The following is an 18,235-nucleotide window of genomic DNA, read 5'->3' on the forward strand; positions in this document are numbered from 1 at the left end:
CAGAGAGAGAGAGAGATCAAAAGAGAAGAGAGAAAGAGAGAGAGGGGTGCAGAGAGAGAGAGAGAGAGAGAGAAATGCTGTGTTTGATGGAGGTAACCTTGCAGTGCTGCAGTTTTTCATGCCTACAAGGCCGGTATGCAATATTAATGATTCTGCTAAGACCAAGAATGCAGCTCTCATCCTTTCTTTCTCCATCTCTCACCTTTCAACTTGCTCTCTTTCATACTCTCTCCACCCTTCTGTCATCATCCATCTGTCTTCCATCTCTCTCTCCCTCTCTGTTTTCTCTCTCAGGATGATTTTCTCTACAGTGTGTCGGTGATCAGCGGTGTGGTGTGTGTGATACTGGCCGTGCTGAAGTTCATGCTGGGGAGAGTCCTGACCAGCAGAGCCCTCATCACTGACGGTATGTTGCCGTGGCAATGGCCAGCCAAGGCTTTTTTCCTTTCTGCAGCGTCGTAGCAACTGAACCTGCATCTGTCTGCCTGTAGCCCCTCCCTCTTGGCTGCTGACCAATGAGGAGATGAGAGGTTTTAGGGTGGAGAGAAAGTAGACCACTTAGTCACTGTCATGAGAAACCTCATATCTTTGAAATTGTGATGTTATAGGTCTTATTCACTCACTGTGCTTAGGAAGAGATTTCTTCCTAAAACATCATTATTATAAGAGCAGAGCTGTGAACAGTTCTACGCTTTAAAAACACTTCATGAATCTGAATCAGAATTGCACTGGAGTGATGTGGAGAGAAAGTGCCATCTACCCACTTGAAGAGAGCAAGGCCAATTGTGCTCTCTTGGGCCGCGGCTGCCAATGACTAGATATGGGGACTGTTATGTCTCAAAACACCCTGTTGTACCTTTCCACCATAAATTGACTTTAAGAGATGCTTTTTATTCCAAAACCTTGTTGCAAAATCAATGTTTTAGTTGTCAGACAGTGTCCTCTTAATGGAGTTGTGTAACAACTTCAGATATCTGGTACCTATGACCATCACTATGAACAGTTCTGACTCATTTCACACCAGCACGTCACATCAAAACTCACATAGTTGGAATTCCACTTTAACGGGAGAGTTTTCCGTTGTGTGTCTTACGAAGGTGATATTCCAAATGTCAATTTTTTCCCCTTTTTCTCCCAATTTGGCACTGCCAACCCACCCATACAAAGCTCCCACTAACACTAGCAAAGCTAGCTACCCAAAGAGGGTAAGGATGTAACACATTCCTCATCTGATACATACAAAGCACTAGCTAACACACGCCTGTGCTGGCTAACATCACTTTTAAAGTGATAAAGGGGAGAAAGAACCTACCCACCCACGGCCCATGGTGCTCTCCTGGACTCCTGCCGCTGATGGCAAAGCAGCATCGCTCAAAATTCTAACTTGCGACATATAGTGGCAGTGCATCAAAATTCTAAACACATTCTGAACAATATCACCCTTTTAATTTAATGTAGCAGAACACATTGCTAAATACATTGAAGACAGCATTCAGTATTCATTATAGCCATTTCTACTTGTTCTGACTGGACAGACAGCTGACACTGCATCACACACAGTCCCACAAACACTAACTCACCTGCAACTAAATTTAAAGCTGGTTCAAAGCAGAGTGTGAAATTCAACACCTGTGCTGGGAGGTTTTTTCCTTACCCAGAGTATAATTATTATATAGCCTTCGCTGCCTCTACGCCACATTCTTCTGCATGGTCATTAGCACGGCCTAAGAGCAAAATGGGAGAAAAAAGGGCACATTATGAACTCTTCTCCCTCACATTTAATAAATGCTCTCACTGGTAATTACAGTCATTGTTTAATTGATGTGTTTGTTTTGCAGGTTTCAACTCGCTGGTGGGAGGAGTAATGGGTTTCTCCATCCTCGTCAGTGCTGAGGTGTTTAAGCATGACCCTAAAGTCTGGTACCTGGACGGGGCCATCGGCGTCCTGATCGGACTCATCATCCTGGCCTACGGCGTCAAGTGAGATTTCAGACACTGCTTACAGCCTGGGACACAGCAGAACCTGTCAGCACTGATTTAGCTGCTTATATACAGTACTGTGCCAAATGTTTAAGCACCTGTGAATGTTTTCACATCTGCACTTTTTAGTCCGGTTAAATCGGACCCTGGTTCGTTTTCACTCTTGGTGCGATTTGTTTGGGCAGGGGTGAATACAGTAAGTGCTGTAATTCAAAACAATCAAGATAATTACTGCCCCAGTTAACGGAGAGAACAACTTTCTCACATGGTTTGTTGTGATGCATTTTGGTGCTTGATTTTTCCCTGTGTGAAAACAAACCAAACCAAACCAAAGGACAAGTATACCAAACGCCCCAAGTTTACGAACGCCATAACTGATTTAGACCAGAGGAAATTAATATAGGTGTGAAAATGCCCTTAAACAGTCCTTTGTGTGAGCAGTATATGTTAATTTACTTAGGAAAACACTAATATTGGAAATAATACCACTAACATCCGTATAGAAAGTCGTACAGAACATACCCAAAGGTCTCCTCATGGGAGTCTAGGGTTATTTATTGTAATCTTCCAATACCTGGTTTGGTAAATTCACTGGCTGGGGGGCATACAGGAGAAATCTGGAGCCAAGCCTTGTTCGTCAGACTGACTACGTTCTTCAAAATGAGAAATTCCTGTTCCTTTTTACTGTATTTATGTTTACCTGCATACTGTTCTAACAGTAAAAACTTTCCTATTGCTGTGAGAAATGCTTTTAAATACCATGCTTAGGTGCCTAACACCTCTGAACAGTAATGTGTATTTTCAGATTACTTAGATAGTTAGTTTAACCCCAAGTGTAGTTGGTCGGCCTAAGTGAGTTTGGCGTCCAAAGTTTGCACTAGCGCTTCTAGGCAAATCAAGCATATTTAACAGTAGGTGTTACTCTTATACTCGACTAGTTAGTATCCTGGTACAATCATGTTTGTAAGTGTTTGGACAGCAACACATTGCTTCATTTCAGATCCACTGAGGTGGTGTACAGAAGCAAAAATACAAAAATAATATGGACCCATTGTGAATGGAGATGGTAAGGATGGATCACGTAAGTTAAGCCGGATTTCATCTGCAGATGCTGGGGACGCATTTTAATAACATGTGTAAACAGAATCCAGTCAAAGTAGATCCGGATACTGTCTAGAAACAAAATGCATGTTGATGTAAGGTGTAAACAGGCCCTTAGCATCAGAAACCACATATAAAAAAGTGTTTATTTATATATAAATAGACAAGAAAGCACTAGGTTTTAAGAGCTGTAAGTAAAAAAACCAACATTTCAGTTTATCACAATTTAAAAAACAACCAGAGGTTATTTATCTAACTTTAGCCCCTTCCTATTCATAGTATTGGAAATGAAGACTGTCTGATATGAGTGCAGCGGAGTAGGGTGGAACTCTAAAACAGTGCCATATGCAGCCTTTCCCACTGATAACCCTCTGTAACAGGCACCTGTTACCACTGAGAGTCAAACACCCCTTTTCAAAAAGGTCCTGGTATCACTATCTATAGGATGGAAAATTCCAGGTGGCACTTTCAAGGATTTTTGCTTGTTGATAATGTACACATACACACCAAGAATTCACACTTGTTCAAGCATCAGCATGTTTGAAACTCATTAGACTGTTTTTTTAAAAAAGCAATTATACTTTGCAATAAGTACAAATCAGGATTGCAAGATTTGAACAACCTTTTAGACCATTTATGTTTGATTTATGCACATTGACCTGTTGGAATCCTGTACAGTTTTTAGTTCAGTTTAAATTTGGCCAGAAATTATCCTTAAAACTAGATGAGGAGAACCCAATCAAACAAATGAGACAAAAACATTTTTTTTTAGCAAAAGTATCCATTTTATATGAAAAAATATGTGAACGTCTGGGAGTATTTAAGAGTTACTAAAATGGTTAAAGGGGTACCTGTAGTCAGGGGTTTCGATTAAGAGGATAGCAAGATGTAAGTTTAGTAGAACCTCTCTCCAGGTTTGGTCTTGGAGAACCTCAGAAATGATGTATCGCCTGGCTGGAAAGGTTACAAAACCATTTCTAAAGAGTTTGGCCACCACCAGTACACTGTGAGGCAGATGACATAGAAATAAAGGAAAATAGCACTCATCACTGTTACTCTCCCACAGAGTGGTTATCCAGCAAAAAAACTGATGCAGGTAATAATATTATGGGAAGTAACACCTAACACCTAAGTATCTACAGGCCTCTCTTGCATTGAGCAATGTCAATGTTAATGAGTCCACCATCAGTCAAACTCTAAAGAACGGTGTGCATGGCAGGACAGCAAAGTGGAAGCCACTACTTTCCAAAAAAGAACACTGCTGCCAGACCATGTGGATTAGCGGGAAATAGAACAGGACCATGGTTCAGGGCTGTGAACCGAGGCTTTATTGAAAGTGGGTCATGCAGCAGGACAATGACCCACACAATTGCGACTACAAAGAAATGGTTAAAGCAGGAGACATTTCACAATTTGGAATAGCAAGGTTAAAGTCCGGACATTACTCAAAAAAGAGTGTTGTGGAAAGACCTAAAGAAGCCCAACAACATCACTGAGCTAAAACAGTTTTGTAAAGACGAATTAGCCCAAATTCTTCCATTCCATTGTTCGGGTTTGATCACCAGTTACTGAGAGTAAAGGTTCACACACTTTTTCCAGCAAGATATTTACTATTGGATCATTTCGCGCAATAAATAAAAGGCTGTAGTGTTTCTGCATCATTTGTTTAAATGGCTCAGTGTAGCATGATGAAGCCTATCGTCTGATTGTGAAAAGGATATGATCACATTTCAGGTCAAATTTATGTAGAACTCCAAAAACAAGAATTAATGCAAACTTCCTAGCAGCACTTTTAGCTAGTATACAACTTGGTAGAAATGATTTCCATGCTGTTGATGTTTGTTATGCTAACTCTCTTCCCTCAGGCTGCTGATGGACATGGTGCCCCGTATGAGACAAACCAGACACTATGAGCGCTTTGAGTAGGACACGCTCAGCACAGCAGAGGGACACAGAGAACAGACTCTGTCTACCCACACACTCTCTAGTAGAGGCTCTCCCGAAGAAGGAAAACACCCACACATTCACATACACACACACACACACACACACATATATATATATATATATATATATAAATATATGGACTGCACAATCTCTCATTATCTCCAACATGGATCCCAAGAGGATGAGGATGGATGGAAAAGTAGAAGATGCCTAAAGAGATGCACCTGGGAAAAAACATATTTTATGGCTTCCTGTCTAAGAAGTGGGCTGGAGGAGCAACATCACCTGCACATTGCTACAACACACCTTTTGTTAAGTTGCAGTACTACATGGAGTGTTTGTGTTTAGGAACTTTTAGCTCATCCATCGGTTGTGAAGAGAACGTTGACACACAGTGAACAAAAATACATACACTCACATGTTCATTGATATGTGACACATGACCAGAGAATGAGGAATACTGGATATCTGGAGGAGGACGAAGAGCACGGGACAAGGTCATGGACACGGATGTATTTATCACAGCGTTTATTCATTCTCAGCAGGACCACCTGTGCACCCAGAGAAAGCTCCGTTACTATTAGACAAACTCTGTTCTGGACTGTTCTGGGCCACCAACCTAACAGCCTAACCTCAAATCTGCCACATCTGCATCCTAAACTTGAGTAACTCTGCTGAGCAGGCTTTACAGTACTGGGACATTGAGGTCAGGATTTGATTGCATTCTGCCACAAGAGCATTAGTGAGGTCAGGTATTGTAGAAATCATGCTGGATGAATTAGGGATGGTTCTGGGTCACATACACCACTCCAGCTCATCCCAAAGGTGTGGGCTAGAGCTCCTCAACTCCAGAGAATGCAGTTCCACTGCTCCACAGCCCAGTGCGCTTCAACGCGTCTAAATGTCTGCATAATAATGGCCATTATCCAGACGCCAGTCTGTTCAGAGTGGGTTTATGTGAGAAGACTGAACAAATAACTCAACTAAACAACATAATTATGCAGACGTTTTGAGGGGAATTTGATGGAATTCAAATTCAATAGTAGTTGAGCTCACAAACTACCAGGCGAGTCGTCAAATTCTAATTTTTTGGAAATTTCGAAAACGCGCCAAAAAAAACAAACAGCTAAAAATATGATAAAACATATATATAATATCTATATATAAAATATATATAATATTGTTAACTAGAATATCGCTAAAGCCAAACTGCGAAACTAAAGGCATTTTAATAAACGGTTCCGGATCGAGCCGTTAGTCACATGCTTCCCTCAGCGGTTGGTACAGGTGGTCGGTGAGGGGGAAGCTCTGGGCCTGCTGGGCTGAGAAACGGCTCCCCGCTGCTCTCCCAGAACTGTGCGCTGCGTCTGTGCTTCCAGACACATGGAGGTGGACGTCGCCGGGGTGGAGCGGAGACTTCAGCCCTCGTTAGCTGACTAGTAGGTGGGTCACTGCTCGTTCAGCCCGAACTCAGCCCATAAAAAGAGCGCAAATGGCTGCAAACATGTAGCTGCTAACAGCAAAAGCCGAGTTAGCTAGTAGCTAGCTAGCTAATTAGCCGGCTGAATCTCTCCCAGTGTCGCTGGTTTAGACGCCACCTAGCTGACTAGCTAAAGTTTCCCCTCATGGCTGTAGTTAGTTTAATTTAGTAATTTCGTTTGGATGGAAACCCGGTTTTAGTCAGTTTCTCAGACCGTTGCTAACAGTTAACGAACTCTAGCTAGCAGCTAAGTGCTCTGTAGCGCCATTTCAGTAGCTAATGCTAATCTGACGGCGACGGTTTTATTAGCTGTTAGCATGATTAGCAGGCCTGACCGAACCCGTTCAAAGCGTTTACGTGCGGAAACCGGCCTGCAGTGCAGAGCGGAGACCACCGGACAGCTGCTGAATTACGTCTGTAAAGGTTTTCAGAAAGGCTTCGGTCTTCAGGTATTAATGTAAATGTAGGTTAAGATGAGACTCTAGTTCTCAGAAGGCAATAATCTGTGCTCATCTGTTACCAGCATAGTGAAGCTCTCACAAAGCTTAATTATGGTAAAAACTTTGGGAAAAGCAAATATCCAAACAGTTTTCTTTCTTTTTCTTTTTTATTGTGTTCATTCTTTAGGTTCTAGCTTTTGTGTTCAAGTTCTAGGTCCCAGTATAATGTGAACCATGAGTATTACAGTCGTGCCCACACCAGACACCCTAAACCGGCCTGTAGACTAAGAAGAGTGAGACACTGTGTTTTCTGTTTGTTTGGCCGTATTTTCACACATTTGTAATGTGCAGTGTTTCTATATTCATCTGTAAACACATTTTTATAGAGTTTAGAGTTGCCAGATATTGAGACCTACTGTGTAACCCTACACCGCCCTGCTTTCAGATAGCCTGAGCTAGTCTGAAACCTAGTCTAGACTAGGTTGGTTATGCAGTGTATTTTTTTTCCAGCAGGGAGTGCAGGAAATAGCCTAGGTTTCTTACACCATGGTATACTTTTTATTTGGTATATCATAAATGATTGCAAATCAAATGACAAATGATCAATACTAACAATAATAAACACACGTATAGCAATAATAAACATGATTAAACTATAGAACCCTAATGCATAATAATATTTTAATTCTGTATTTGCCTAAAGCTGTTAAATGAATTTGGGACATCATTAAGACTAAAAACGTCTGATCATTTACTGCATTTAGGGGACAAGGTGTACCACCTTTCATGAAATCCCAACATCATCGTCCAAAATAAAATAAAAAAATTAGTTGACAGATCAATAATAAAAAATCATTTTATTTCACAACTGAGCAGACATGAGTCTGAGTCACTGTATCTGAGTCAAACTCCTTATATAGTATGTACAGGATATGGACAAAAGTTTTGAGACACCTGCTCGTTCATTTTTTTTCTTCTTCTGCTTTTGTTGGAGTAACTGTCTCTACTGTCCAGGAAAGGCTTTCTACAAAGCATTGCTATGAGGATGTTGGATGATCACTACGTCACCTCATCCCCAGGTCATCCCAAAAGTATTGGATTCTAGAGAACTTTCTCAATGTTGGCAGGGGGGGGGGGTACGTAGTTGAAACCTGCCCTGCTCAAAGATTATGAAATGCTTACATTAATTTAGTACAAATATGACACTTAAAACTTTTGGGGTTTGTGACGATTTTAAATGCAATAGTGGAGCTGTCCTGTATACACTCCTGAGTGTAAATGCATGTGTGTGTTCATAAGATTCAGCAACTGCCCAAATGAATCATTATTTGAGTTTAGAGTCAGTATGTTTTGGTCCATTTGGAAGATTTGTTTTTCATGGTAACCAACGGTACGATACAGATGTGGCAGACAGATGTTAGGCTGAGAACAAAAACCCCATTGGAATATGCCTGTAACCCACGTAAGGAGGCAAGCAAGAATTCTACCTCTTTGTGGACATGGTGGTTGCTGTGGTGTCGTTAACTTTGGTGAAGAGCCTTTAAGCACATACAGTTTAGTGTAAAACCAAACCTCAAATCAAATGAAATTGTGCACAAGAAGCAGAGCACACTGGAGTGGAGTACAATCAGTTCACTAGCAGCGCTCTTCTGCTCATCATATTCACAGCACCACTGCACCCTCAGAGACATAGCACTGCACAGGTGTACTCCAGTAAAGTAGCACAAACTCTACCTAACCATGTATATAGTACAGTCACACTTCAGTATTTATGTAGTCTATGCGACAGACTGGAGGATTACGTACCGCTGGACTTTGTATGAAGTTCATGTTACTGTTTAATAATGTAGTTTTATTCATTGTAAAACTTGAAGAGTAATTCTTGTACATACAGTAGAGAACTGGTCAATATTAGAGGTTATACGAGGTTGGATGTAGACGTTAGAGCAGTGCTGTTGTATGTTCTGTTTTAATGATTGTTCATAGTAGGAAGCAATTTTCTTTTCTGAGAGGCTGTGTGTAAAGTAATGTGAAGATTACCGTTCAGACACTCGTCCAAACATTTCAGAGTCTGTTTTCTGGGCAGATGTTAAAGGTGTTTTCCACACACATTCCATCACTTAGTAAAGCCAGAGTTTCTCCAGGCACTGTTTTTTCATGAACTCTCAGTCCTGGTCCTGGAGATTTACCACACTGCAGAGTTGCAGTCCAGCACTAATCCAACTCAACAAATCCATGTAATGAAGCCTTTCCAAAGCATCTGAATGTCCGAGGGAGGTGTGTTGGACTTGCAGTCTTTAGACAGTATGGTAGGTTTCCAAGGCCAGGATTGTGTACCTCTTGCCTTTGAGGCTTGTGTTGGTATTGCTGGGAGGTCATGTATGGTAATTAAATTTGATCTTAGTAAATGAGAGGGAAGGCTGTATTGGGGCACTTAACGGTGCTGGCCAAGTGCTGAAGTTAAGCACACCAGTGCCAGTAGCTCAGGTTGCATTGTGAACCTCAAGTGTATTGTGATTATACCACAGTTCTGTTAGCATTCTACGATTGTTTTTAATGATGGGACAGAAATGACAATATGACTGAATGGCACGGTCTTCTGTTGTTTTTGCATCAGAGTCACAGAGAATAGAACTATTTTACCTCGAGGAATGTTAATAGATTAACAAATCATTTTTCTGTCCTCACCTTATCTTAAAATCTAAGAATAAACGGCGGTGCCGGAACTGGTTTATACGCATTCATTCGAGGTCCGTAATATGATGTGAGAGATTGGCACTGGTGTACTGCAGCCTAGTGTCGAAGATCAGTATTGCACATATGCCAGTATCTCCTGCTTGTGTATTATTGCCTCTGTGGAAAGCACCTCAACATAAAGTTTAAGACTCATTAAATCCATGTGTAATCTGGGCATCCAGAAAACCGGCTCTGTAGAAGACAAATTAACCCCTGGCACACAAAGGTCACGCTGTCGTTGCACAAGAGTGAGTGAGTGGCCTTACTGGGGACCCTCGAGGATGTGAACTGTGATGTTTATGAAGTGTTCTGTAGACTGTTGTAAGCCTTTCAGACAGGCTCTATATAAACTATATATCTGTATATTTGCCAGGTTTCTGAGCGTCACATGTAGCAAATATTAGCGTTACTAAGTGGAGGTGGGTGCGTTAGTGATAGTAATTAGTAACCTTTTACGTACAGTACAAAAAGTGTGACGTGCATCTTATGGTATGCGTTGCTCTCGGGGGTAAACCCTTCGCGACTTGTATAGCAGTCATTTCCGTAGCTGTATATTTTCGTAGGGATCTACCTGTGTGCTCTGACACTGTCTGACTGTTGAGCTGTTCGACCCGTGTCAGAAACACCTGCTAAAACACACAGCTAAGCAAAAGGACATCACTTTTCTTTTGTTTACACAGCAGGTTAACCACTTGGTTAAGAGTTGCGCTATTGGCCTAAAGGCTTTTCTGCATGGCTGCTGTTCCCACGAAAGCGCCACATAGCACGGATGCTGGCAAGGAGCCTCTAGAAACTCATTCCCAATGTAAATAATAAGGGCCAGTAATAAGCCCAGGAGAATGTGTGTGTAAGCGATGTATAAATGTACATACTGCAAAGAGTGTCGCTTTAAAGTGCACATAGATATCCACACAGACGTCCGTCATCACAGAAAAAAAGTTTATTGAAAAATAAAGATATATCCTGCTTATTCATCAAAAAACAATGAAAACCTTTTTTTCCTCATGTGTCTTCATTATGTTCTCTATTAATAGATCTCTTCTAGCGATGTCCACACAAAATGCCCCACCCAAAGGAAACGAAAGACTGGATGTTAGCAAACCATGTGAGCATGTGGAAATAATAATAATAATAATAATAAAAAAAAACAAAACAAAGAAAAACTGAATGTTCACTCCAAGATCATCTGCATTTATTCCTAACAGTATGACAATACTTCATGAAACGGTAATCACTGACCATAACACCTTTCTAATCTCGTTTTTTTTCTTTTTTTTTTTTAAACAAAGCATAAGTGACTGCACTGTAAAAGGCAGCATCAAAGATTGGCCAACAAACACGAGCACCTCTCGTTTCCACACGTACACCTTTCATATTGGAACAGCTGTAAACACATCTGCATGATCCTACTGAACTAAATATCTGCTGTGTAATTCGTCACCACCACCAAAACATTTGGCAAAACTAGTTTATTCACAAAGGTGAACGGTTAGCTACCACTCCTCCTCTCGCTTACTATCTACACACCCACACAGTTCCTGCGTCCACTAACCATCAGAAGGCACGTCATGAACAGAACGTAAAATCAGTAGCTTGGCTTAAAGAACATCATGGTTACACACAAACAACAAAGACTCTGAACAGCCAAAGAATCAATCATCAAATAAGTTAAAAAGTATGTGGAGAACTCAAAAAAGAGACCCATCCGTATTTACAAATGTGCAAACGCGTAAAGGAATCCGATATCCGAGACGAAGCTCATGAGGTTCTTGCTGGCTTTTATTTTAAAACCAAAATCAAACCATGGGTGCAGTGTATGTCCAGGACAGAGGGACGAGAGAGGGAAGATATGCATTGCAAAAGTACATCATATATAATGCTCGTTCTCTGAAGTTGCTGCTGTTGCGCTCTGTGGTAAACAGACACATTCCGTTTTGTCATTCGTGCATATTTCTCCCGAATTTCCCTGGACCCTTGGAATTAGAAAAGTTAAAAATGATTAATGATGAATTTTTGCTACATCCATGCTTCAAGTAGACAAACCTTACACTCACTGGGGCTGGAGCGGAAGCCTGGTCACCGCCTTACGTGTTAGTGCTGTTAGCATGCTGACGCTAGCCAACCACCCAACCACACCTAGTAAAAACAGATTAAATAAGTATATCCGAGAGTACAAAGCTGCACACCTAGTCACAGCTACAACAGTGTCGAGCTGCCGTGATTGGATCTCTGAATGGAGCTGCGCTTAGCTTGGTGCTAACCTAGCACTTAGCAGGCTCGCTGAGGCAGCTGCCATAAACAGTACAAATGCTAATGTGAACATGTTATAATATACAGTACAGTACCACACACTGGGGTTTAGTGTAAAACTACACTGAACAGGCGTGGTTGGCAGCATGGGGGTTGGGTAATTGAGTCAAGTTAGAACTTGTGTGTTCAGCTCGACTCAGCCGAGAAGCTTTTGGCTAACTTTGTTACTACAAACTGTAAAATACAAGTTGGGCATAATTACACCAGAGCATTAATTAACATTACACTGACATTAGCATATAACTGTAACTCTGGTTGCTGCTGGTTAACCTGTGCACAAAAAAGCAGAAAATCACAGAAAGATGACAGCAGTCTCCTGACTTGCTGTGTGTGTGTGTGTGTGTGTGTGTGTGTGTGTGTGTGTCTGCAGTCCCTCATTTTCATTTGCTTATTTATAGGCCTGCTTATAAACGCCTGTTCTTTGTTTCTGTCTTTATTTTGGGCCACTCATTGCAGTGAATCCCTTTGTGATAAATGTAATTTTGCTTGGGGAAATGTGCATTCACATGTGTGACTGTGGCTTTATGATGATGGGGGTTCAGTATGCAGTAGTGTGGCTAGCGCGTTGCAAAATGTGTATTTTGATTCATTCGTAATGTAATTCAGAGGATCCAGTGGCATTTGGGAGAAATGTATACGCAGGACAAAACGTATCAGATGTGGAACACTTTTGTTGAGCACAGAGGCGACAGTCCATAGCCTCACTAAACCATCCCCTCTGCTTTGGAGCAAATTTTAAAAGCTTTTATAAAACATCTCTAAAGTATTATTAGTAAAAATGAACAAATAAAACAATCTGCTGCTCAAAATCTGTGAAATGATCACTTAGTCCCCAACAGATGCTGTCCTGGACAACCACATGCACTAAATCCTTAAATTACTCCTTAAATTATAAATAATATTTCCCTCTGTCAAAACAAATCAAATCACTTCTCTATAAATACAAAATAAAAATCACCAGAGATAGAAGATCTGTATATAAAATAAATTAAAAAAGAAAAACCCTTATGAACAATTTTACAGTGTTACATCTGGTGTCAGGTTATCAGTAAATGTTAGGATAGTGCATTTCCATTCCAGAAAAAAAGGGTTTGTTTTAAAAGGTGACTGACATTTTGCAGGCAAATCAGGAATTTCCAAACAAATGTTAAAAATAGCAACAGAAGTGGCATCGTGTTTTACTTTCGTATGATTTAGGAATATTAATCTGTTGCTTATATGTACATGTGTGGTGTTTAAATGCTCTACTGTAAAACACTGTTACTGCTCTTGGAGACCAATCTGTGATGGGAGCTGATGCTGAAATGATGGAAGTTAGCAAAGTTTCAGCACAGTTCTTATAAAGTCAGTGATGTGAAACACTGGTATCACTGCTGGCCAGCGCTCGGTGTATGTGTATTAGTTTAGACTGGCTGGTTTTTGAAGTACACAGTTGTACGAGTGAGTGAGTGAGCGATTAACACATTATTTACTGGCAGTTTTTCCAGTGCTGCAGTGCCGAGTATATGCCAGCTCCCATCACTAACAACCACTAATGTGTGCTGTGTAATGTGTTGTAGGGAAGTTGTATCTTTCTAATATTCCAGCAAACAAACAAACAAAAAAAGAATTTGCACCCACACACTGTTCTGTAAGGAAAATAATGTACCATGCGCATCACGGCAGGTGGAAGGTCTGGAAATTTAGAGTACTCCAGTATATTTCGAAACAAATCTGCTGCAGCTGTAGCATGGTATTATTATGACAGGAAGTTCAACACGGCTCACTGCATTTTAAGCAGAACTGAAAACCTGTTGCCTCAGAACACACTTACAATAGAAGCCAGTGTCCAATCTATACAGAACTATTCTGTAAATCGGAAACCCTTACAATACATGAGTAACAATTAGCCCAACATAAGAGAATGTGTTACTTACTTATGTGTTACTATCTTACTTAGCTTTCAAACACTAGAGAAGAAATGCTCTCTGAAAAACAAGCCTCGTCTATGAAATCAATTACACAGCTTTAAAGCTTTACATTCAAATATGTCTGACTGAAGAATTCATTAATGTTCCTCTCTCTCCAGATGGATTTTGGATTACGTTCGTTTGTAGAATTCCTTAACTACTCACCCAGTGGCTTCTGTTATAAGTGACTCTTAGCTTATGTCTTTTCTAAGTACAGAGAAACGCATTATAAATAAGCATCCATGCTAATCCATGTGCTACAGATGCAGCAGACAGAACAGGTTGAAACATACTGGAGTATTTTCGAGTGTATCTGTGTGTGTGTGTGCGTGCTTGTATGAGTTTGAGCACTAACCGCTGTAACACCTCTTTACATATTCAAAACTAGTGTCTTCACTTGGACGCATCTCTCTCCAAGCAATCTTGAACAGGAGAGCTAGTTTCAATGAAAAAGCAGAGATTCCTTCACCACAGAATCCTCTTCTGCCGACACACTCACACGCAGCGTTTCATGGGAGAGGGGGTTTTCGAACTCCAATGGAACTTTAAAAATGTTCCTGCCTGGTCCAGTCAGGTTGGTCCCATGATGTCCGCAAGCAGGAGAAGAAAAAAAACAAATAAACCCAAAATCCGAGAAAGAGTGGAGACCTGGGGGGGGGGGGAAGAAGACTAGAAGAATGAAATGCAGCACTGCAGTAGCATCTCCGCACAGACAGGGGGCAGTGAAGAGTTCTGATTCCCTGCACTCCTCTTCAAGTATTTCAGGCCATATCAGATTCCACAGTTACACAGACGTTTGGAAACCTAAAAAAAATAAATGTCCAGCACTTGTCCAGTCCCTCCTCTCTTTCTCTCGCTCTTTTTTTCCTTCTACTGACTTTTCTTCCTTGTTTTGGAGAACGATCACTGGCGCTTCTGAAACGAAACTGTTCAAAGTGCTGAGACAAAAAAAAACAAAAAAACAAAAACAAAACACGATCGTCATCCGGCCCAGGTTCCAGAACGTTTGTGCATGTGTGTCTTTATTTCTACAGTTTTTTTGTGTTTTTTTTTTAACAGCAGGTGCAGTATTCCCCCTCCCCTTCTCTTGTGGGTGTGGCTACAAATGTTCCTTGGAGACAGACGAAATGCAACAGCTTTCCTGGTTCATGTCTGCCATAGTTACTGGTTTCATTCTGCTTGGGGAGGCAAAACACCAGGTTAAATTCAGTCTTGCGCTTGCGCGCCTTGAGCGGCCCCCGCTCTTGTTTCAGCTGAAGTCGTCTAGGTTTTAGTACGTAGGCAGCATAAATTCCCACACTGTATGTGAAACATACACACGCACAAAGGACCGTTTGGAGTCTCCTTTGATCGTCTGTGGCCAGTGTGCATGTGGCTGTCCCTGTGGCACAGGCAGCATCACACTGATGTGGTACAGAAGAGTAGAAAGGGGGATTCCACCTGGAAACCAAGAACACTCTCCACCACCAGAAACTACACACACACACACACTTAACTAAGGAGGTGATCAAAGGAGCTGCACCACAGCTGTAGTCCATTGTTCAGAGGGAGGGGAGTGCATGTATGAGCATATGTATCTAGGTATGCATGTAGGGGTGTGTCTGTGTGTGTGTTATAAGCAGCCTTTGCAGAGTGCGACCTGGCCCTTCATGTAGTCCCTGCAGGGGCAGACGCGCTGCAAAGAGTGATGTGCTCCAGCACAGCTGAAGAGCAGCAGGTCAGACTGCAGGACGCAGTGACGCGCCGAAGCACTGAACGCTGGAACGACAATGTCCCCAACGCTCTCTACTGTTTTACACTCCACCCCAAACCTGCAGAGAGGAAGATATTTAATGCCTCACTCACAAATGCCATAATAAACAATCCCATAACTCCCCAAATTAATGTTAAAAAAAAAAAATGTTATCGATGTTATTTAACCCTCTGACCAATTATTTACACACATTTACTTTTTAGTGGATTTAACACTTTGTATATACATATTACAGACATTTGCATATACTTTTATTTTTTTTCATATTAGATACACCCAGAATCAGAAAGTAATTTTAGACTAGATAGGAGTGTGTATTTTTCTTGTGCATGCATTACTGCTGCTATAATGGTCGATAGCATCCTGAATACTGCAGATATATATGATACCCAATTGACAATACAATACTGCCCCCTGCAGGCAAATGTACATGTGGCAGCCTTGCATTAGTTAACGCTAAAATTAAAGTGAACTTGGAAGATGCAGAATCAGCTCGTTTTACAGCATACTTTAGTCTCATTACACACACAAAATACTTTGAAAACAATGAAAATGACAAACTGCAGGGGGAGAAGCAGTTTGTTTTGGTTGAGGGTATACATACTGCTTGAGCATGCAATTGTGTAAGGGGGTGTGTTTACAAACTGACCTGGCCAGGTCCTTGTCCTTGTTGAGGTGCTGAAAAAAGGATGGCTCACAAATGAGCTGCTCTTCCTGACACACCTGCTTACAGGACTTTCCCACTGGTGCCAGTTTAACCTGCATAGCACTGAGTGGAGGCCACATCACCTGACCATGACAGAAATCCTACAGACATAGAGAGTATGAAAGAGACAGAGAGAAAGACTGTGGTCACTGTGGAACAGGGGAGAAGGATATGCAGAAATACACTTTGTCCTTAAATCACAAGCAAACCTGAGGCAATTAGATTTAAAGGAAAGTGGCTGCTTCGGTAATTCGAAACTGAAGCTACAAGGGTAACATTGCTAACAAACACTATAGACAGTAGTGGAATAACCCAGATTATTTCCATAAATGTACTCTCATACACTTCCCATAGCCCTGTCACACTGCATACAGGTCTTCATTAATTCCATATTTCCTAATGTCTCGCAGGCATAGAAACTTCATTACCTTTCAGAATGACATGGACAAGTCTACAAAACCATGATGTGGTTTGAACAGGTTGGGAAAAGTGTGTGGGCATTTATGGAAACAATTTAGGTGACTAACTTCTGGTGCAGATTCTTATGTCACCAGTGTAAATGTACAATATGTCTTTTGAATATCTTCCAATAGTCTAATAAATGTCTGCTGTATTTCACCAGTATTGCACATCTCTCAATGCGGAATGGGAGGTCCTAAAAGGGGTCAGGCTTATGTCAGCAGAACATGACCAATTTCTCGCTGAGTCTGAGCAACCTGGCTTGAGCGGGACACTGTAAAAGTATGGCGGGATGCGGGTTGGCGGTGGGCAGCAGTTCTCGTGTCTCAAGGCTGCAAGCGTTTTCATGGTAACGTAAACAAATTCTGTTCGCCAGGGCTGTCCGTCCTGCACGTTCATTAGAACATTAAGCCCACGTTCTCAGAGAGGTCTGAGGAGTGCAGATTGATGATTTATCAGGTTTCTGCTTTGTGTTTTCTATATAAATTTTGCTTTACTTCACGTTTCACTTCACACTCAAAATGTGCTCATATCTTTCTTTAGCACTACAGCCACAATCTGATTTGATTGTTGTGTCGTGACTCAGAATAGTCTGCTGATGTGTGATGGAAAACAGATGGAAAACATTCCGCCAACATTTCAGCTCAATATGGCCATTCCAACAAGGCGCGAGAGAAAACTGCATTAAGCAAAACTCTGGTACTACTTCCCCCCCACCCCATCACCCCCCACCCCCCTCATCTGTCACTTTCTCCATTTCTTGCGCTCTCGCCTACTTTCCATCCCACTCTCTCTCTGCAAGACTGTCAGGTGTAATGTCACATCTCGTTACTGAGTGAGAACACAGAGCAGCTGCACAGGAGAGAATACACATCCCCAAAGACGGGAACAGGGGCAGGAAAGGTGGGCGATTTGGCACAATCCTTTTAAGAGGGTTTAAAAGTAGAACGCAAAAAAACCCCACACAAAACAGGTAGAAACATCAAGCAATAATCTAATAACTGATCGGAATTAATGTATCATAAATAAATAACAGCTACCTGTTACTATGCAGTTATGATATACTGGTTGATGCTGATCCAGGCTCTCACTGACTGGTCTTTTTTGATACATACAGGTGTTTGGTGTTCTAAAAGTACTGTTGATTTATTCAGAAAATAAACATAGTCTCTGAACATATTGCCTAATGTATCATGCTCAAAATATATGCAAAACACAAAAGCATGGACGTACCTGATTCTCTATAAAGGCATTGACTCTCTGCAGCATCCCCTCACATGTGAACTCGTAAGGTAGATATGGTTCAATCTGACAGAACAAAGTTACACATGTAAACCTTTTTTTATTTGGATGTGTGTGTATATATTTAAAGCA

The 18,235-nt window shown here is 41.3% G+C and overlaps 2 protein-coding genes across 2 annotated transcripts in view; one reads left to right on the plus strand and one right to left on the minus strand.

The window, feature by feature from the left end:
• Positions 1-6,151, plus strand: part of tmem163b (transmembrane protein 163b) — a 71,962-nt gene extending 65,811 nt beyond the window's left edge. The window contains exons 6-8 of the mRNA XM_072671117.1: positions 295-406; positions 1,839-1,980; positions 4,947-6,151. Of these exons, the coding sequence (XP_072527218.1) occupies positions 295-406; positions 1,839-1,980; positions 4,947-5,007 (315 nt within the window). The 3' untranslated portion in view covers positions 5,008-6,151. The remainder of the gene's footprint in view (positions 1-294; positions 407-1,838; positions 1,981-4,946) is intronic.
• Positions 6,152-10,609: 4,458 nt separating this feature from the next.
• mgat5 (alpha-1,6-mannosylglycoprotein 6-beta-N-acetylglucosaminyltransferase) overlaps positions 10,610-18,235 on the minus strand; it is a 121,433-nt gene continuing 113,807 nt past the window's right edge. Inside the window, exons 15-17 of the mRNA XM_072671111.1 lie at positions 18,095-18,169; positions 16,346-16,503; positions 10,610-15,754 (exon numbers count right to left, since the gene is read on the minus strand). Coding sequence (XP_072527212.1) covers positions 15,556-15,754; positions 16,346-16,503; positions 18,095-18,169 — 432 coding nt within the window. The 3' untranslated portion in view covers positions 10,610-15,555. The remainder of the gene's footprint in view (positions 15,755-16,345; positions 16,504-18,094; positions 18,170-18,235) is intronic.

Source organism: Salminus brasiliensis, chromosome 25 (assembly GCF_030463535.1).
Source record: "Salminus brasiliensis chromosome 25, fSalBra1.hap2, whole genome shotgun sequence".
Taxonomy (NCBI): Eukaryota; Metazoa; Chordata; class Actinopteri; order Characiformes; family Bryconidae; genus Salminus; species Salminus brasiliensis.